Below are 22,563 nucleotides of genomic sequence, written 5' to 3' on the forward strand. Positions count from 1 at the left end.
CGCGTTTTAACCAGACGCGTTTTAACGGAAAACTCTGACAACATTTGAAAACAAAGGATTTTATGGAGTAAGGGATTTCTACCACCGGTCCAAATTAACCTTGATTTGCTTTCTTGCATGAAAACTTGAAATAAGGAGTTACATGGTTTTTATTAACTACCGTAACATATCACCCGACATTCGAATAATTCTGAGTAAATACCACTAGTGTCAAGTGGATTTGACGCGACACAATACATATATCCTTCACAGTTGGTGTATCTCAACATATGCATAAAATAACCTGTGAAAATTTGAGCTCAATCGGTTTTCGAACTTGCGAAATAATAATGAAAGAGAAAAAAAACCATGTCACACGAAGTTGTGTGCGCGTAGATTGTTGATTTCGAGACCTCAAGTTGTAAATCTGAGGTCTCGAAATCAAAGTCGTGGAAAATTACTTCTTTCTCGAAAACTATGGCCCTTCAGAGGAAGCCGTTTCTCACAATGTTTTATACCATCAACCTCTCACCATTACTCGTTACCAAGTAAGGTTTTATGCTACAAATTATTTTGAGTCATTACCAATAGTGTCCACTGCCTTTAATTAACAAAGATTTTGTTTAAAGTTCCCGTAGCTACATAAATATTGCATGGGTTTGTTATTCTAAGACATCCATCGAATAATATTATACGCCTGACTGATTGACAAGGGATTGACAGACCTATTGTGATTGGTATAATGTAAAGTGTTAAAATACAGTACAACAAAGCTGTTCTATGAAATGAGTGCCACTGGCGCGTTTCAAATAAATTTTTGTCTCAAAAAAAATAAAAATAAAAAATACATACATTCGACAAGATAATAGACTTGATTCAAGTCCCATTCACGTGTAAAATGTCCCTAAGCATATCGCGCCAACTAAACTACTAGCAAACAATCCGTATAGCAGTGTGCGCTCGACGTAAAAATGTGGTCCCGAAAATGCGGAGGTGTCGGGGAATGCAGAGCGTTATAAAACATTAGTTTTCTGGTGATTGCACGATATTGGGACTTGAGTCAAGTGTAGACGAGATAGGACGCTCTGTTTACGTAACGATTAAATAAGTTTGTTGTATTAAAAGGGAAGGTTTGCGTTTGGTATTACAATCACTCTTAAAATAATGGCAACAAAAGCTTTTAGTGAAAAGTCTACAACATTTCAGTCTGATTTGATTTGGCTCTCTTAGCATATATCTGTTTTTATGGCCCACAAACAGTTAATCTGAAAAACGCTACTGTAAGTAACGTTTCTCGGGCGGTGTATAATCAGAGATTGTTCATCCTGCGTGGACATTATTATTCATTCCGGATTTTAGGCGATATCCCCAAAAACGCAACCACCTTTTAATACTGAACTTTCCAGAATTGTTTATGTTAGTTTTTATTGAACACATCTTTACAATTAATTATTAGACATTCGAACGGCTCCAAAACTCCGAGACTTTGCCTTAACATATCGCGGCCACGACTGATGTTGAAGAAATTTTACGTGATTGTGTCCTTCATATCCCTTCCTGGGTTCCGTATCCAAGCCTGTATGAAAACAAATTGATTTTTTTCCCCTTGATTACCAACAAGTAACTTCATATTTTCATGCCGGCATCTTCTGTGGCTGACCCAAATACACGACGGCAGACGTCACTAATGAGATATTGGTACTCGAATCGACTTATTGTTGGAGTAGCCTTGGCCGTGTTTTGCAGATTTTTATATCAATATCAAGCGACGTGACTTTAATTAGTTTCAGTTTATATCGATGGAAAAAGTTAGTTAAGGCGTTACCTTGACAATATTTCCCGTTTGTCAGTCCCTTGCCTGTATCGATGGATTACAGATTTGTCTTACTCGTGAAACGTATAATTTTTTGGAGGCTAAATTGGGAAATATTATATATTATTTTCAATCCAGACAAGATACCAAAACACGTGCCGTTTATGGCTAAAGCTGACTGGTATATAACGTCATTACTAGAAATAGTGGCGTTTGAATGGTTCAAGGGCAGTTTTTGCTCATGTTTATTCATGATCATCGTTTGCGTTAGCCAATGAAAGTGTGCGCATTTTAGCAAGAGAAATCAGGATCCCGAGTTGTTGCGACATAGAACTTTGTCTCTCTGAAAAGAACATCATTCGAAGATTTGTATCCTGTGTCAAATCAAGTAAACTGCCATCGTGTGTTCAACTTCGCTGAACGTCATTATTGTCACAGCATTTGTCAATAACATTCAGAGAAGGTGACTCTACACAAACGAATAACCACTTATTTGAGAGTTTGTTCACCCAGGTAGCTTCATATTGTTCTGCAAAGGTTCTTTTGGGAAAAAGATATCCATTAGACAACAGCAGAAAAATATAGGAGATATCACAACTCGTCTGCGATGCAACCGTTTGGGTCGACTTTGTCTCTCTGAGAAAAACAGCATTCGAAACTTGTGGAGAACTGTTTACTGTTTTATATCAAGTAAACTGCCTTTGGATGTTCATGTTTGCTGAATTGTTCATTATTGCCTACACGTATATTCACGCACATTTGTCAGTAACAGCCAGAAGTTATACAACTTGTTTCAGAATATGCTAAACCCAGTTGAGTAGACCAGCAAAAGGAAACAGGACACAGCGTGCGTAAGAACAACTCAATAGCAAATCTTTCTCAATTTCCAGAACTTCACGAGGTTTCAAGAACTAAAAACTGCAAATACATCAGTGTCCGATGTTTAAAAACTCAAAGAGAACGTGGATATGTATGCCGTGTTCCTCGTATCGTTCACTGCATTGCTAGTCAGCTCTTGTATACGAGTGGTTGCATCTCAAGATCAGCAATGTTCTACTTTTATGGTTGACGACTCATCCTGTCCAGAGTCTTGGCATTACTGGGGAAACTCATGCTACAAGATCACTGAGACGAAAGTTACTTGGGCAGATGCTAAAGAAGAGTGTAGAAACCTGAGTGGTGTTCTGGCTGCACCAAGCTCTGATCAAGAAAACGAGTTCATAGCGCAGTTGGTTTCAGCTGATTGGATATGGATCGACTGTAATGATCTAGAGGTGGAGGGGAGATGGAAGTGCAGAGATGGTAACGTAGAAGTCGCTTACATAAACTGGTATTCTGGAGAACCGAATAACGCAGGCGTAGGTGAAGATTGTGCGGTCATAGCTACATGGGGAAACCAGCAATGGGATGATGTTAGTTGCAGCCAAAAGGAGAAAGCTATTTGCAAAATGGCTGGCAGACCAGTCCTTCACGTGTGAACATTTGAAAATCGAACTTTGAGCCATGATATTCAGCTGAAATCAAGGCTGGGTTAAATGAGAATGTCACCAATGTAAATAGTTAAAACAAATACAAATGTTGACTCTACAAAAAGGCCGACCGAGGTTGTAGTTCACAACGTAAAGGGAAAACCCTGCTATTTCGAGGCATGTTTATGTGGATCATAAACAATTTAACATTATGAATTTCATAGAAACGGTTTCCACGCTTTCCAAAGACCGACTTGCCCGATTCAAGCCATAGTTTTAACTAACCCTCTTCCAAAATTGTGGAATTTCTAGGGACATTTTAAGGACAGCCTCACTAGGTACGAGTGTGTTTTGAACGTCATTAACAGCACGATGGTTGGTATGAACCCGAGTTAGTTGGTGATGTCAGTCTTTGAGCTGTCGAGCATAGATCCACCTTCGTTACAAGTTTTGAAGTGGAGTTAAAAACTCAACATTTCTAAATATAAAACAAACAATTTTGAAAGAAGTTGCAATAACATATAGCTCTACGTCATTCTGGCCGGTAGCTTTATAACAGATTTTGGTGAGAAGCCTAGAACATTTCACTCTGATTAGATTAATAAGGTATTGGTAAAGATATCAGTTGAAACTGAAAATGTGGTAATACTTTTAGTAACGTTCTTGGTCGGTGTATTATTAATCATGTATTATTAATCCTGCGGGCGTGGACATTGTTATTCGCTGCGGAATTTCGGCGATATCCCCAAAACGCAACCACCTTTTAAAACTGAACTTTCCATAATGTTAGTTTTATTGTACACATCTTTATAAATAATTACAAGACATTCGAACAAATCCAAAAACCCAAAATCTTTGCCTTAAAATCTCGCAGCAGGGGACTGGGGGGTGAGTCTCGCCGAGATTACTTACCCTCGCAGGTGGCTCAACATTGTAGATGGTCACAACCACATCTACTGCAGCGCTGAAGAGACAGAAGGAGGCATACATATCCACCACATCCCCGAGGGTTTTTACCAGACACCGGATGATTTACTATCAAAGATTACACCTCCGATGGGACATGGATACAAAATACGCATCAAGTACAATAAATACCTTCACAAAAGTAATCGTGAGAACAGATGCTGGCGTTAATATTACTTTTGCCGACCGTCTGGGTTACCTATTCGGTTTTCAAAAGACTATGTCTATCACTGGTATAGAGAAAGCACCCCACGTCGTGGATATGAAGCAAATCCACAGCCTCTTCGTGTACACCGACATAATCGAATACAACATCGTTGGGGACACGAGAGCACCTCTTCTACGTAATGTGAGTGTGGAAGGCGAATACGGTGATATTGTAACAAAGACGTATGATAGTCCGCATTACGTTCCTCTAAAACAGAGATTCATGAGCACAATCCACATAGATATAAGGGATGACGTGGGCCATTTCATACCATTCATCGGTGGGAAGGTCATCGTGAAACTACACTTCAGAAAACGACGCTCCACGTACTTCAACTGATCAACACAACTGAAATCATGTTTTGGGCGGGCTCTTCCGAACATCCATGCCCCTGATCAAGCAGAGGGCTAAGACATTGGGACGTCCAGCACTCCGAACAGGCTTGGGAATTGCACAGGATGCTATCGAAGGTCAGAATGTAAAGACAGCCGCAAGGTCAAGACTCAAACAGATTGGACGTCGTATAGCTAGGCGGTCTATTTAAAATGTAGATTCCCGACTAACCCGACCGGCTAGACAAGGTATAAAACAAAAACACAATCGGAGAAGAGCCACTTCAACATCTGGGAAGCGACCGAGACGATCACTCGATATCTTTGACTAGCCACTCCGAGACTATAGCTCCACCATGGCCCTGCTACACGACCACTCCGAAGAGTGCACAAAGAGTGAACTCGATCTCTTTACTCTACCACCCACCCAGACAAGTATAGAAAAAGGCCAGTACGTTGAGTACCATCCCATCTCTAATATTGCCGACGGAGGTCCCATCCAGTTTTATGTTCCCGGTTCGAGCGAGGAATACATCGATCCTTCCCAGACTCAACTCTACGTCAAGGTGAAGGTGACCAAGGGCGACGGCACCGATATTATCGACACAGATGTGGTCGGTCCCTGCAACCTGCTTTTACAGACCCTCTTCAGCCAAGTCGATGTGACATTGAATGAACGACTGATTTCTGCCTCCACTCCGACGTATCCGTACCGAGCCATGATCGAGACCCTTCTGACTTACGACAAAGGTGCCAAGACATCGCAGCTGACGGCTTCGGGTTGGAGTAAGGATACCGCTGGGAAGACGGATAACGTCAACTGTACAGCCAGTGAAGCAGAGACAAATGCCGGCTTGAAGACTAGACGCAAGCGCATCCTGAACAGTAGAATCATAGACCTGATCGGACCCATTCATGGAGATTTGTTCTGCCAGGACAAACACTTCATCAATGGAGTTGACCTGAAGTCAAGCTGGTTCCCAGCAGCGACGACTTTTGTCTCATGGCTTCCGGGGAAAACCCCACCTACAAAATAAAGATTATGGACGCTCCGTTGTTTATTCGAAGAGTAACGGTCAGTTCTGCGGTGATGCTCGGACACATCAAAGCTCTGGAAAAAGGAACCGCCAAGTATCCCCTCCGACGCGTCGTCTGTAAAATGATGTCTGTACCCAGGGGAAACTTAACACTCACTCAGGATCACTTATTCTTGGGTCAGCTACCCAACAGAATCGTGGTGGGTTGCGTGTCCAATGCAGCCTTCAATGGGTCATACTCCAAAAACCCGTACAACTTCCAGCATTTTAATGTTAATTACGTCTCGGTGCATGTCAACGGCGAACAGATCCCCCACACCCCTTTGAAACCAGATTACGCCACCGGAAGGAAAAGCTGTGTCAGATCCTATCACACGCTGTTCTCCGGTATGGATAAAATGTACATGAACGAAGGCAACAACATCAGTCTGAGCGAATACCCAGACGGGTATACACTGTACGCTTTTGACCTGACCCCAGACTTGGCGTGCGGTGGACACTTCAGCTTGGTGAAGCATGGGAACCTTCGTCTGGACATGCACATTGCCTCACCGCTCGAAGAAACCATCAACATCATCATCTATGCCGAGTTCAACAACATATTAGAGATTGATCAAGCTCGTAACATCATCTTCGACTACAACAGCTAGACGGAACGATCATGGATACCAACGAGATAACGTTGATCTCCAAGAGAGGCCGCATTACCCGCCAAGTCTTCAGGGGAGTGTTTGCGAGTGATAGAATACCGAAACATCACCTCCCGCATCCAAGCGCCATTGTTATCAACACGGATCCCTCAACTAGACAAGGACAGCACTGGGTTGCTGTTTACATCACCAGGGACGGTGTGGGAGAATACTTTGATTCTTACGGAGAACCCCCAAGCCTGCCGTCTATCACAGTTTTTCTCAAAAGAACACTCGTCAGACTGTACATAATCGTACTAACTTACACGGCCCACTGTCAGCTGTATGCGGTCAATATTCTCTGTTTTTCATATTACACCGTTGTCGGCACATCCACATGGACACCATCGTTGGGTTTTTCTAAACCGATAAAGGGGGAAATGATGTAGCAGTAAACGATTTTGTCAGAAATTTTTTTTCAAAACTTTAACACAAAGGTGTACGACTTGTCCTTTGTTTCGCGACAAATTTCAAAGTCCTTGGCTTAAACAGTAGGAGGTGGATTGGATGAGTAGTGTGCTTCTTTAATTATGTATGATAAGGGCATGGATCATTTAATACACCTTTGATGTCGGGGGAGGGGGGGGTCTTTATAATTTTAAGTAACGTTAATAATCAGTAGGGTGGTTTACTCAATCAAGTTTAGAAAGCCGAGTTAATTAATTGTGTGTCTTTTTTTCTTTTCTTTATTTGTTGTTCGTTGTCCCTGTAGGACTCCCCCACCCCTTTCAAAGTTTGAATAATGTTTAACCCCAATCCTATTTCACGTTTACTTGTGACTATCATTGAGTAACCGGCCCTTCAGAAAACGCACACAAAGATAACGTACGACGGACACAAATCATATAGTTTCTTTAAAAGAAAAACAGCTTTAATGACAACAATTACATGTCTTACAACTCAAGTTACAATTTTAACATATGAAAGTAACAAACTATTGGAAATGTGTACAATAAGTTACACCGGTACTTTTCGTTATGCACAATGAGATGCCATAACACAATCTAAGAGTCTGGTGACGTTGAGAAACGACCACGAATTGAATGTCTGTGCGATGTCCTCGGTTTCGTTTTCCCAACCCGACAGGATTTCCTGAATGATACCGTTCAACGTTTCTTTTTAAATATGTTTCGGTTGAGCGAAACCCACGACGACCAAAAGTTGACACACGGCGTAGAATACATCGAAAATCTCATTCGCGTCTATGGATGACGCCACATTTTCATAATGTTCGGAAACGAAGTCCTCCACGCGGTACTCTGGTGTGTCTCCGAAAAACAGACATGCATTGTCGTCCTGACCGGGCCAGTTCTCTTGACAGCCTTCGCAGGGAAGTTGTTGTTGTATATGATACACCCTCCGCACTATCTGATCCTTTACTATTTTACCCAGAATCCGCTTGAGGAGTAGTCTGACTCGTGCTCTACATCGCATGACGTCACCGTCTGGAGCGGAAACAGAAAGGTAACAGTTAAGAGTCGGTTATCTTACTCACTGCGTTATTGATGTCTGTGGCGTGCCCCATCAACTGGACCCATTGCTCCGCAGGCAGGTTCAAGCCCTTCTTCCCTGCCAACACCTTGCTATGAATTTCATTCCAGTAGTATTCTCTGATATTGACGTAAGGACGGCCCTTAAAACGCTTTACCGTAACATAACGCTCACCTCCAATGGGAAACTTGACCGCCTTTCTCTCGTTCTCCTCCTGGTCAGGATCGGGCTCGAATGTACGCTTTCTGCTTGGCTTTCTGCTTGCGCAGTACCCAGCTCGTTCATGGCGGCTAACAGCACATTGGACGTGGGTTTTTTGGGCAACATCTTCTGCTCACGCTGGTGGGTAGTAACATCTTGGAGGTTCCAGACGCTGTGTCGTGTGTACACATTAAAATAGTACACCGTGCCGTCCAGACTCGCGGCTTCACGCCAACCAGCTACTAACATGTCGTGAGGAATATCACGGGTGTTTTCGGTTTCAACTCCTTCACTAGGCGAAGGTGGAGGTGGCTTCGGTGTCGGACTGTTATTCTGGGCCCGGTCAGTGTTCACCTTTGGAAGAGCAGCCATTGTATCGATGTATACCGAGAATCAGCTCTGGTTTCAATACCTTCGGTATTGAGTGTAAGTAATGAATCCTAACTCAAAAATCCGGTTTATATAAGCCGAGAACACTCGCATTTTGTGTATAGGAACGTTCTGGAATCTTGTCCAGACACGTTTGGCTTTGGGCGTGGCTTCAAAGACCAATCAACCAATAAGAATGAGTATACGGGCACGTATGAGAAACTTGTCCAGACGTGTTTGGTAGCGGGATGTGACGTCAGAGACCAATGAACTAATCAGAACGAGTCAGAACGAGTATACGAGCCCGTATGATAAACTTGTCCAGACGTGTTTGGTAGCGGGATGTGACGTTAGAGACCAATGAACTAATCAGAACGAGTCAGAACGAGTATACGAGCCCGTATGATAAACTTGTCCAGACGTGTTTGGTAGCGGGATGTGACGTCAGAGACCAATGAACTAATCAGAACGAGTATACGAGCCCGTATGATAAACTTGTCCAGACGTGTTTGGTAGCGGGATGTGACGTCATACAAGGTACTTCACCACCTTGTCACACAGCCGTTGAATTTAATCATTTAATAAGTGCAGACATAAGCGACTTCATTAGTAATACATAACACCAAATCCAAGGGTGACACCGGCCTACACAGACGGGGTAGCACTAGAGACAACGGGTGAGATAAATAAATTTGAATCTGCAAACACACATATACATAAACACATTCTAATCCTCGACCAACCCTTTTTATTCTTCAACGACGGTTGTCAGACGTCGTGGAATCAACCGCTTTGTTTTCACTTCGTGAAAATACAACCGAGACGTATACGTCTCGGTTGTGCTGCGTGGTTTTGTCATGCTGCGCTTCGTGATTTTAAAAAATCACTAACGCACCGCGAACTGAGTACAAACAATAACGGTTTGCACTCAGTTACACTGTCGTGAGACAACTACTGCGGTGTTTTTCAAACACCACTCAACATAATGCCATGCATCATGTTAACCCCCCCTTCCCCACGTATCGGCCCTTCGGGCCTCCCGAACACTGCCGTGGGCCAAACCCTTTACCACTGCGTGGCTCGCCCTAATTGCATTAGCCCACTTCCGCCTGGGTCGGCACACCCAGCCTACCACCGCTGCGCGCATGCGCGCTAGTCGCTTGCAGGACTGGCACGGGGGTGTGCGTTCCTTCATCTATACTACTAACCTCTCCCCATTACTCGTTACCAAGTAAGGTTTTATGCTAATAATTATTTTGAGTAATTACCAAAAGTGTCCGATGGCCACAATTCTTTATTTTGTTATTATTTTTTTAATTTTATTTTCTATGTTTTTATTCGGTGAGATTTGGGCCCAGTGTCATAGAGCTGCTAAGCACACAAATGTGCTTAGCATAAAATGTTTGCCTCGATAAAAACAGGATTAGCCTACCAACCATATTACGAGTTGATACAAATCACTTCCTCATTCACGAGGCAACATTTTGCAATATGCACCAAAATGTAGATTTGAGATCTACAGGAAGCACTTAAGTGTAGATCCACTGCCTTCAAGTCAGATAGACTGTTGCGTTTAGGATTCAACTTCCGTTTTGTATCAAATGTTGATGGTCAGTGTTCTATACATCCTTGTGTCGTGCTGTCCTGTCACGGAAATTGTCTAAATCTTTGAGAAAGATACACAATTCTCTAATCTCTTGAAAAACAAACGACGATATTCCAATAATATTTTCGCGTTGCCCAGCCGCGACCCAACTGGTAGCGCAGCCAAAGGCAATTAATAGTAATGTCGTACACGAAATAGTAAATGTATATTACGGGCAACTGAACACAGGTAATGGCCTAGTACGATGCAATGCTTAGGGATTTACAGTTCGGCCAGTCGGTATTCACTGCTGGTTAATGACCTTGATTGGTTGCTGACCGCTGCTAATGGACCTAGCCGATGCTCGGCTCCATTAAAGGGGCTGAACGCTATTGGTAATTTCTCAAAATAACTGTTGGCCCGAAAACTTACTTGGTAACGGGCAATGTAGAGCTGATGTTTGTATAAAACAGTGTGAGAAACTGCTCTCCTCTGAAGTTGCGTGGTTTTTAAGAAAGAGGTAATTTCAATAATATAAATACTTAAAGACACTGGACACCTTTATAATTTGTCAAGACCAGTCTTCTCACTTGGGTATCTCAACATCTACACAAAATAACAAACCTGTGAAAAATTTGAGCTCAATTGGTCGTCGAAGATGCGAGAGAATGGACGAAAAAACACCCTTGTACAAGTTGTATGCTTTCAGATGCTTGAATTCGCGATCTCGGCAGCTGAGGTCTCTTAGATTCAATTTTAGTGAGGAACTATGTCTTTCTCAAAAACTACAATACTTTAGAGGGAGCCGTTTCTCACAACGTTTTTGTTTTAAGATATCAACAGCTCCATTGCTCGTTACCAAGCAATTTTTGATGCTACTAATAATTATTTTGAGCAAGGATCAATGTTGTCCTATGCCTTTCACAGCGGACAGCCACTCACCATGAACTATAAACTGTTATCATCTAAGCGAACCATTAATGTACTATGAAACAGCAAACGGCCATCCGATAATCATATTTCAGCATGAGGTCACGCCCATGAAAAACAATACTTCCTTGTTCCGCTTAGCCTAGGTATAAAAAACAATCAGATGTATGCACTGCTTCATTAGCGCCCTGGCCTACGACTTCTAAAAACTTCCACTAGCCACGATAAGCAAAATCACAAAGAACAACGTCAACATGAAGACTGTACTATTTGCTCTCGTATTTACTTCGTGTGTTGGTAAGTTACCTCGTAGAACATTTTAGTTATTACATAACTTTAAAGGCAGTGGACACTATTGGTCATCACTCAAAATAATTATTAGATGAAAACTTTACTTGGTAACGAGTAATGGGGAGCTGTTGATAGTAAAACAAAATACAAAAACATTGTGAGAAGCGGCTCCCTCTGAAATAACGTAGTTTTCAAGAAAGAAGTAATTTTCCACGACATTGATTACGAGAACTCAAAATTAGATTTTGAGGTCTCGAAATCAAGCATCTGAAAGCACACAACTTCGTGTGAAAAGGGTGTTTTTTCTTTCATAATAACTCGCGAATTTGACGACCATTGAATTCAAATTTTCACAGGTTTGTTATTTTATCCCTAATATGTTGAGCTACACCAAGTGAGAAGACTGGCCTTTAACAATTACCAATAGTGTCCATTGTCTTTCAAGTGAATACTATTTGCGACCTTATGAATGTGAATTATCGAATTTGACCACTGCCAAACTTAAATGAGATGGATGTTACGTTGATAGAGTGTTTTTTCGTTGTTAAAATTGGCAAGGAAAAAAATAGTTGAAACTGGACGGGAAAACTGTTGTTGAAATTTGTCAGGAAAATCTTGTTGAGTTTGGCCGGTAAAACCTTTTTGAAATTGGCCGGTAAAACATGACTGAAATTGGCCGGCAAAACTTTGTTGAAGTTGGATGGTAAAACCTTGGAGAAATTGGCAGGAACAACTTCATTGAGTGTCCAGGAAAATCTTTTAGAATTTGGCCTGGAAAATCTTGTAGAAATCGTCCGGTAAAACCTGGTTGATTGGAGCCCACAGTCTATTGGTTAATATTAGTACTACATGGCACTGATCAGACAATTGTATTACCATGTTGAGAAATTTTGTTGCCCAATCGTGAAGTAAAAACACAACGCTTGCAGGCAACCCTGCGCTTTTATTGTTGCCACGTTTTAAGGGAAGGTACTCCTTCACGTGGTCTCTTTCGTAAACCCAAGTGTGCAAACTACGTTTTTACAACCTTTTCAAAATCACGGCTTGTGCTTGGGGTTCGGCTTGGGTTACATCCGTTCGGTTCAGGAAGTAACCGATGGAGCTCAAGAACGAAATGTAGTTTCAAAAAGGGCCCGTGTAAAAGGCGCCCAGTGAAGGGCTACTCGTGTTACGTTGGGCGGATGTGATTTCTAACCTTCTAAACTGTGAGGTATATCCACTTGCAGTGATTTTTAAAAGCATTCGTGCTGCAGCGAAGTCAAGGCTCAGCAATCTGCAAGATATTCATTTCATTCAAGTTTCAGCATATCACTGTTAAAGGCACTGAACGCGTTTGGTAATTGTCAAAGACCACCTGGTGTATCTCAACATATGCATAAATTAACAAACCTGTGAAAATTTGAGCTCAATTGGTAATTGAAGTTTCAAGAAAATGATGAAAGAAAAAAAAAAACTGGTAGTACAAAATAGTGTGGGTTAGGATAGGAATAAAAAGCTTCTGGTACGGAAGTCTTTCATTAGTTTAGTGAGAAATTACCTCTTTCTCAAAAACTTTCTTCAAGTTTCAGCATATCACTGTTAAAGGCACTGAACGCGTTTTGGTAATTGTCAAAGACCACCTGGTGTATCTCAACATATGCATAAATTAACAAACCTGTGAAAATTTGAGCTCAATTGGTAATTGAAGTTTCAAGAAAATGATGAAAGAAAAAAAAAATGGTAGTACAAAATAGTGTGGGTTAAGATAGTAATAAAAAGCTTCTGGTACGGAAGTCTTTCATTAGTTTAGTGAGAAATTACCTCTTTCTCAAAAAACTACTTTACTTCTTAGGGAGTCGTTTCTCACAATGTTTTACACTATCAATAGCTCTCCATTGATTGTTACCAAGTATTACCACGTAAGGTTTTATGCTAATATAGATTTTGAGTATTACCAATAGTGTCCAGTGCCTTTAACCCGTGCAGTGATGCACTGTCCCTGTCAGATATACACGACTGACATTGGTTTAATTGCAGTCTAAAGAATCAAATTTTTGTGGATATAAATTTATGTTATATTCAAATAACCTGTACTTAGATGTTAAAAGTTTCCCAAAAGCATTGTAATTACCTGAAACATGCTTTTCTTTAAAAAAAATAGATAATTTCACACTCATTTATGCTTCCGGACTGAAGCCTTTTATTCGGCATCAGAAAACACACAACATTGTGCAACACGAGTGTTTTCCCTCGCATTATAATTCATTGCAACTTAGATGAGTCCGAATGTTAACAGATTCGTTATTGTATGCATGTTGGGATATACCAAGTGAGAATACTGGTCTTTGACAATTACCATGTGTTCAGGGCCATTAAGCACAGAATAGTATTGCTTAAAGGGAAGGTACACGTTTGGTAATTACTCAAAACAAATATTGACTTAAAAACTGACTTGTTAACGAGCATTGGAGAGCTGTTGATAGTATAAAACATTGTGGGAAACGATTCCGGTTTTCGAGAAAGAGGTAATTTCTCTCTAAAATAATAAAATACTTCTAGCTAGAAGTCTTTTATTCTTATTTGAAAGCACACAAATGCGTCCAACAAGGGTGTTTTTTCTGTCATCATTTTCTCGCAACTTCAATGACCGATTGAGCCCAAATTTTCACAGGCTTGTTATTTTATGGTTATGATGGGACACACCAAGTGAGAAGGCTGGTATTTGACAATTACCAAACATGTACCTTCCCTTTAACAGAAACAAGTTTGTACTAGCCCTTGTTTTCATTGTTGTGGCTGGTGCCAAACTCTGAGATCTTTCTCTCCCGCACTTTATCTGTGATACAGCTTTTGTATAAGAGTGCCATCTTATTTTGCTAAGCAACAACATTTTGGCTAGCAGTATTTTCTGCTTAAAGAGCTCTGTGGAATACTAAGCTTTGACAAAGACCAAATGTGTCCAGTGCCTTTAATGAGTTGATTGCGTTCGATTACTTGTAATAATATAACCAATACAAACATAACCAGTTTCTTAGCAGTTTCATTTTTTCACGCCCGATAGGCGTCTCAAAGCGCTTCCAACATTACTACCACTTTGGTCACTGGGCCGAACTAAATCATTCCTTTAACCATCTCAGCTACCTGGGCAGTGTACAGCCCTGTGCAACACTGATATGCGCTAATCGGCTAAACCAATCACAAGAATCATCTCTGCCCTCACATGTACCCATTTTACCCATGGATAGAGAGTTCAGATAGGTGTCTTTGCTCAGGGACACAAGTGTCACGAACGGGACTCGAACCCACACGCTGCTGAAACACCAGAGCTTGAATGATGTGCCTTTTTTCTGAGTTGCCACGACACCATACATGCTCTCTTATGGTTTGAATACGAAACTCATGGTCTGGTGTTTTTGTTCAGCAGGGTTGTGGGTTTGAGTCCCTGTCACGACACGCTGCCACAGTGTCGGGCTTTCGGGACGCTTGGTGGCAGCAGACCTAGCAGGTAAAGTCAATTGTTCTCGGTAATACGCGCATGCTCAGAGCTACGTAAACAATGGACATTTACCTGGTAAGTCTGCTGCCACCTAGCGTTCCAAAGTCCCTCATTAGTCACAATTATTGTAATTCCCGTTTGCAGGGAGTCTGTTTGCCGTCGAATGCTACACCTGCCTCTACTCGCCCGGGTCAGGGGGTGGTTTTTTTGGTAGTTCATCGCAACTTCCCAATCGACCGTATCGTGTAACGGCGCGTGTGCTGTAAGTGCAATTCTGCATCTATTTTAAGTGTTGTCTTAGGTCAATGCTTTAGTCCTTTTTTTCACCGTGAGGCCATCTTGAATTTCTCCAATTGGTATCAATTTAACAAACCGAGGCTGGAAGAACCAAATAGTCTGGTTCCTATTTTCAACATGAGTATAGCCTTCATTATTGTTATCCTATAACCGATGTGACCTCTGACGTCACACGAAAACCGTCAGCCAGCTAGAAAGTGTATGCAATCTTACCATGACTACGCGTCTTTTTGCCCTGTGAAACATTACGTATACAGTGTTTTCAACAGAGGGCGGTTTTAATGTAAACATAGGTCACATTGTATACAGTTACGAAGAACAAGATGGAGGCAGCATGATAACGGTCTCGAGACCTTTATCGTAAGTCCTAAGATTAAACCAAGTTAGGAAGAATTTTGCTGGAACAACGAATGGCACGTAAACCGATGACATAAACGAGACTTAAAGGCACTGGACACTATTATTGGTAACTACTCAACATTATTGTTAGCATAAAAACTTAACGAGTAATGGAGAGCTGTTGATAGTATTAAGCATTGTGAGAAAGGCTCCCTCTGAAGTAACGCAGTTTTTGAGAAAGAATTAATTTCTCACTGAAATATTTGAATTGAATTCAAACCTCAGCCGATAAGGTCTCGAATTCAAACATTTGAAAGCACAAAACTTGTGGGACAAGGGTGTTTTTCTACTGTTATCTTCTCGCAACTTTGGTGAATTTGTGAAAGAAAGACAACGCGTTATTGTTGCATTACTTTGTGTGTTTTCAGATACATAAGAACAGGTTTCAATTGAAGTCTTTTACTATTTGAGTGAGAAGTTACCTCCTTCTTAAAAAGTACGTTACTTCAGAGGGAGCCGTTTCTCACAATGTTTTATACTACCTTTAGCTACCGGGAAATATCGATGGTCTAGTTGGTAAATACGACACTGCTCTAGAATTGCAAAGGTCATGGGTTCGAATTCCACCCCAGTATTGTGCCTATGATCAACGACTCCCCATTACTTCTCACCAAGTAAGGCTTTTGCAAACAATTATTTTGAGTAAAATTACCAACAGTGTCCAGTGCCTTAAAGCCATTGGACCCTTTCGGTTCAGAAAACAAAATAAAAATTCACAGATTTACAAATAACTACAGAAGGCAATGGTGAAAGACTGCGCTTGAAATATTATTCCATGAAATGCTTTACTTTATGAGAAAACAGCAAAACAATATAAATTCTCAAACACATGCCATGACACGGCGAAACGCGCGGAAACAAGGGTGGGTTTTTCCGTTGTTTTCTTCCGACTCTGATGACCGATTGAGCCTAATTAATTTTCACAGGTTTGTTATTTTATATATAAGTTGTGGTACACAAACTGTGGGCCTTGGACAACACTGTTTACCGAAAGGGTCCAATGGCTTTAAAAGTAACATTCATAAATACCCTAGACAGTTTATCTACTCCTTTTGGTGTAGAGCGCGTCACGTGGGGGCGTTTAAACGGTTGATAATTACCAGTGTGTATAACCGGCTGGCTTCCGCGTGTCAGGCGCGCAAGATTATCACGCGGAATGCAATTCATAGCTATTAGTAACAATGCGTAATCTACTTCTAAGCGCGCGCGTAATCTATTTCTAAGCGCGCGCGTGTTCATACAACCCTCGCGCAACAGACTCTTCACAAAGTTTTTGAAACAAAATATTTCAAACCTTGAACTTTCAATTGTCAAAGTGTCTTTCATTGTAGTTTTCAACGTTGTTTAATGAAAAGGCATTTATGAATGGGAATAAAATGGTAGCGACGAGTTCTTACTCAGCCGTTGAAAGCCGGCAGGGTCGAATTGCCGTGTAATAAAGGCCCTAGCCGAAGGCGAGGGTCTTTAGCGCACGGCAGCGACCCTGCAAGGTTTTAAACGGACGTATAAGAACGAGTAAAACTAGTAAAATTGGCTTTTGTTAAACATTTGCTGGCAGTGTAAGTACTTTATGCAACCCACCATATAAATGAACTGACAAACCCGTAGAAGTTTGAGGTCGATCGGCCATCTGGGTCACCGGTCACGAGAGTATGACATTTCAGACTGATATATTTCAAGAGATGTTTTCTACTATCATCAGAATTAGAGCGTGCAAGGTTTATGTAAATCTGTGATCTTCACGATTGGTGTTTCTTACCAGCTCTGTATTACGTTCCTTTAACATTATATGACTATACATTTAATCATGTATGTTTCGTTTCAGAAAATTTCTAACCGTACAAACGGTGAGATCACGATTCTTGCTCGCGCGTGTCTCCCAGCAGGGCAATGCCCAGAGGCCTGCACCTCAATTGGGAACAACACCGAGATCTGTGTGTATTGCTGTATTGGGGACAAAAATGCAATGGCGCATCCACCGTGACTTTTTGTCTGATGACGGCTTGCGTCACTGCACTCGCGGTCTGGATGAACTCAGCCTGGTAAGAAAGTTATAGGCTTTTACCAGGGTGCAGCAATCTTGAATTCTTTCCCATTGATATCAAATGTAACCGTAACTAAAGCCCTGTTTGCGTTGGACTTAATTTGGGTAAACTAACCAAGCCAATGGGTAACTTACCCGTTTTAAGTCCACTGCGAACAGCCCAGGAAAGTTACCCGACCCGAATGGGTAGTTTAACCGAGCCAAATGTGCCCAGGAAGATTGACCAGGTCAGTTTAACCGAGCCAGAAAGTCCAATGCGGACGCGACGACTCGGTTAAATCTCCCATCCGTCTGTGGCCCGAAGAAGCTGACATGTTTTGTCATGGGAGAATAATATTTTCGTGATTATCGAACTATTCAATGTCACGCAGGGGGGCCAGCTCGGTTAGTTTACCCACGGTCTCGGTTAGTTTACCTGAGTCAAATAAATCCAAGTGCGGACGCTGGTAAGTTTCCCCTTTTGAAATGTTAACCACTGTCTCGGTAAAACGTTAGTCCAATGCGAACACGGCTCAAGACGAGGCTGGAAGTACAAAGAAGTCTGGTTTCATATTTGCAAAATGATTATTAGCATCCATTATAGTTATTCGATATAAGGATCTTGACCAAGATGGAGACAGCATGAAAATGGTCAGTTAGAAACTCGTATGTCTTTATTTTCATTTAATATTACAGGCACTGGACACCTTTTGTTATTGTCTAAGACCAGTATTTATGTTCAGTGTATCCCAAGCATACGCGTTAAAACCAAATATGTGAAAATGTTTACCAATCGGTCATCGAATGGCAAGAGAACAATGAAAGAAAAAACACCCTTGATGCTCAAGTTTGTTTGCTTCATATCCAGATGCAAAAAGGTGCATCAGGCCGGAAGTATTTTAATAATGAAGTGAACAATTAACCTTTTCCATTGGGAGTAATTTTTCACGGTGTTTTACACAACCACTCTCTAATGATCGCTTATACCAATAATTGTAAGGATAGTAATGACATTTTAGTAATTACAAATAGTTTCCAGTGCCTTTAAGTCATAACAAATAAAAACACATTTTAAGACAAATATTAACTAAAGTTATTCATGACAAATATATGTTCGCATATAGAAGTCGATAAATCAATTTGCCATTTTGTTTAATGAGCATTTAACCAGCTTTAGTTTCCTCGGAGTTTCAATGACAATTTTTGTCATAAGGAAAGTAAGCAAAATCAGGATTGTCTTAACACTTTTCATTTATGTTATACTACGGTGTATTGGAAAAAAAACAAAAAAAAACCAGACCCGCAATCTCACCATGTCAGCTGTTTGTTTGTGATGTTTGGGGAATGTATGTTTGTTTGTATGTTTTGGCTATTTGGGGTTTAGCTATCTGAAAAGTGTTTCAACCTCGTTCTCAACCCTCTTTCATTTCTCTACAGAGTTGCTGGATCAACATGTCACTTATGGGACTAGAGAGGAGCCAAGCTTCGCTACGAACCATCCTTGGCTCTCCCCCATCTGCTTCTAGTCTTTCATATTATTGTAGATAGCATGCTCCATATGTAGGGATGGGGGGGGGGGTAGGTTTACCTAGTCGCGTCTTTTACCTGAGTTTAGTTCCTCCTTTGTAAGTTTTAGAAGAGGAAAAAAGAAATGCAGGTTAATTTTAAAGGCAGTGGACACTATTGGTAATTACTCAAAATAATGATTAGCATAAAACCTTACTTGGTAACGAGTAGTAATTGGGAGAAGTTGATAGAACACAACAGTGTGAGAAGCGGCTGAAGTGATGTAGTTCTCGAGAAAGAAGTAATTTTCAACGAATTTGATTTCGAGACCTCAGATTAAGAATTTTGAGGTCTCGAAATCAAGCATCTGAAAGCACACAGCTTTGTGTGACAAGGATGTTTTTTTCTTTCATTGTTATCTCGCAACTTCGACGCTCAAAATTTCGCAGGTTTGTTATGTTATGAGTTATGTTGAGATACACCAAGTGAAAAGACTGGTCTTTGACGATTACCAATGGTAAATAGTGTCTTTAAGGCTGTTTGCTTCTTTATGATTTTGTCTGCACAAAGCCACCCAAAACACCTCAAATTGGACTTTTATAAACAGCTTTTGTTTCGGAAGCTGAAACTTTATCAACTTGTCTGATGGAGAGAGCTCTCTAGTTACTTTATTGTTACTAATCCTAAATAATTTATGAGCTTTAGGACCATTAAAGGCAGTGTACACTATTGGTAATTACTCAAAATATTTATTAGCATAAAACCTTTCTTGGTGACGAGTAATGGGGAGAGGTTGATGGTATAAAATATTGTGAGAAACGGCTCCCTCTGAAGTGCTATAGTTTTTGAGAAAGAAGTAATTTTCCACGAATTTGATTTGAGGTCTCGAAATCAACCATCTAAACGCACAGAACTTCGTGCGAAAAGGGTTTTTTTTTTTCATTATTATCTCGCAAGTTCGACGACCGGTTGGGCTCAAATTTTCACAGGTTTGTTATTTTATGCATATGTTGAGATACACCAACTCTGAAGGCTAGTCTTTGACAATTACCAATAGTGTCCACTGGCTTTAAATATTTTGTATGCAACTAATTATTTGAAATCAACAGTTATGTGTTTGAACCTGGTGAAATAATGTTAGCATCATTTTCATATGCAATTTTTTTTCTATCAGCATCCCTTTAATGAGTGTGTCTGACGTGGCGATACTTTTGTGAAGATGCGGTTTCTATGGAAACTGAAGTATGACGTCAGTGGTTCACTCAAACATGAAATAACCCCTGAGTGTATGTTTTTGGAATATGTTGAACAGAAACAAAGACATCTTATTTTATCAAAAACTGGCTGGTCTTTTCTTTTATTGTCATGACCCACTTTCGAATGGGAAACTTTTGGACTGCTTTTTCTCACATTTTGCACCAGGGCCCAATTTCATGGCTTTGCATATCGATCTCCATTCTCCGCTTACGATGCAAGCGCAGAATTTCTCACCTAGCTTGGGTAAGCCTAGACTACCTAGTAACGTAAAGTCCGCAAGCGCAGAAGCCAAAATTCCTCGTTAACCCGTGAAATACGCTTGACGTTAGCAGGGAAATTTCCTGCTTCCGTAAGCGCCGATTATTTGCTTACGGTAAGCAGAGCCATGAAATTTGGCCCGTTATTGCGCCTGCTCAGACCCACGTGCGCAATACTGAGCATGTACGCGCAAAATCAGAGTCGCAAAAAGGACCTTTAAATCTGCTGCCGCCAGCGTCTCAAAAGTCCCCAATTGCGGTCCCACCCGTTTTGTTTGTGTAAGCCAATACAGTAAAGTATCGAGTAATGCAAGAAAATAGATGACACTGTTGACCAAGTTAATACAGACCGTATCTTCAATTGTGAGATTTATAATTGCCGGCTTTGTCTTTTTTATCCCATCCTTAAAATTCACGGTAAATGTAAACTATTATTGCATTATTAACTAAGCAAAGGCTTGATTATGTGGAATGATGGGATGTCAATCATCAACAAATGAGCAAGAGTGCACGCCCTCATGTGATTCAGCTGTAAAAAGAAACACTATTTGACTGAATTCCAAAAATTCGTTGGTCTCGTATAGTTGCCTTTAAACGTTTAGACACAACGAGGGCAGGCGATGAAGCTCTACGCCCTCTATTGACCAGTATGAAAAAAGCTTGAAAATCCATTCGCTCGTCCCCAGTGCCTTGCTGTTAATGCGCAGTCCCATCCTGCATCACACTCACACTGCGCCATATTTATAAGCACTGTATGCATGACGTACTTCCTGAGCAAGAATGTCTGCGTTCGATTAGCTTCCCTGTTGGGTCAACCCCGCGGTGCTCACTCGGGTGAGCCCATGTCATGCGCTAATCGAACGATCACACTCGCCCTCTCGTGGTGATGTCATGCACCTCCGGTCACCCCCAAGTGACAAGGAGGCCACTGACCCGGGTGAGCCTTTGGAATGACGTCTAAGCTATTTGAATGCACCGGGGGCTGACCGGGGTGCGAATTTTTTTTTTCAAGGACGGTAAAGGTCAATAAATTTGCATACACGATCCCATTGGCTGCCACGCACTTGACGCTGAATTATTCATCAGTGGGAATTCAGCTATTGCCTTAATACACAACCACGAATTGTGTGTGTACCATAGAGCATGTATGCACTGTATATTGCTCTATGGTGGTACATACCATGGAGGAAGATGATTGTACACGTATTATGGCTGCAATTCATAGCTCTGTGCTGCAATAACCTAAAAGTAAAATCCACAATGTGTGGCCTAAACTACGTACGCGAACGAACGCCACTCACGTCATAGCAATTCTCTGAACTTTGCAAAAAAACACTAGATTTGAATTTCAAACTTTAATAATTCACAGTTGACTGCGGCTGTTTTGGCAGTGCATCAACCTTGGCTCCATTATCAGTGTGATATGCCTGCAAACAGCTCTTATTTCGGGAAGTCCCATGATGTGTTTTTCGCTCAAATGGCTCTGCTAGGCCTCCATGCTGCCGTAAGCAAAAAAACAACGCTTGCGGAAGCAGGGAATTCTGTGCTTACCTCAAGAGTATTTCACAAGTTGTGGGGGGATTTTGGCTTGTGCGCAAGTGCCTGCTCCTCGTCAGCACTGGCAGCCCATATTTTCAATCGACGCTTGGAAGCAGGGAATTCTTTGTTTCTTTCCAGCGTTTTACGGGTTAGCGAGGGATTTTGTACTCAACTTTAGCATTCTACGCTTACACAGCTAGCGCAGAAATTTGGCGCTTGCTTGCATATTAGCGGAGGATAAGGATCCTAAGCGCAGAATTTGGCGGTAAGCAGAGTCATCAAAGAGAAATTGTATCTCGACAGTGTTCTGTGCCAAATTTCATAGCTCTGCTTACCGCCAAATTCTGCGCTTAGGATTGTGAAGTATCACCGATGTGTGAGATGGAAATAAGTCACCAATATGAGAGGAATCACCAAAGTGTAGAATAATAGATTTGCCTTAACGATAAT

The 22,563-nt window shown here is 41.3% G+C and overlaps 2 protein-coding genes and 1 long non-coding RNA gene across 3 annotated transcripts; all 3 read left to right on the top strand.

Moving 5' to 3' along the window:
- The first annotated feature begins 5,123 nt into the window (after nucleotides 1-5,123).
- LOC117299652 (uncharacterized protein F54H12.2-like) lies at nucleotides 5,124-5,804 on the top strand. Its single transcript, XM_033783201.1, has one exon. It carries the CDS (start codon nucleotides 5,124-5,126, stop codon nucleotides 5,802-5,804), a length of 681 nt encoding a protein of 226 aa, XP_033639092.1.
- A 5-nt stretch (nucleotides 5,805-5,809) lies between these two features.
- LOC117299654 (uncharacterized protein F54H12.2-like) lies at nucleotides 5,810-6,454 on the top strand. Its single transcript, XM_033783202.1, has one exon. It carries the CDS (start codon nucleotides 5,810-5,812, stop codon nucleotides 6,452-6,454), a length of 645 nt encoding a protein of 214 aa, XP_033639093.1.
- A 10,958-nt stretch (nucleotides 6,455-17,412) lies between these two features.
- Nucleotides 17,413-19,201, top strand: LOC117299684. The gene is made up of 2 exons (XR_004520091.1): nucleotides 17,413-17,573; nucleotides 18,992-19,201. It is a non-coding gene; the product is annotated as an uncharacterized LOC117299684 (long non-coding RNA).
- The last annotated feature ends 3,362 nt before the right edge of the window (nucleotides 19,202-22,563 follow it).

The sequence above is a fragment of the Asterias rubens genome, chromosome 14 (assembly GCF_902459465.1).
Source record: "Asterias rubens chromosome 14, eAstRub1.3, whole genome shotgun sequence".
Taxonomy (NCBI): domain Eukaryota; kingdom Metazoa; phylum Echinodermata; class Asteroidea; order Forcipulatida; family Asteriidae; genus Asterias; species Asterias rubens.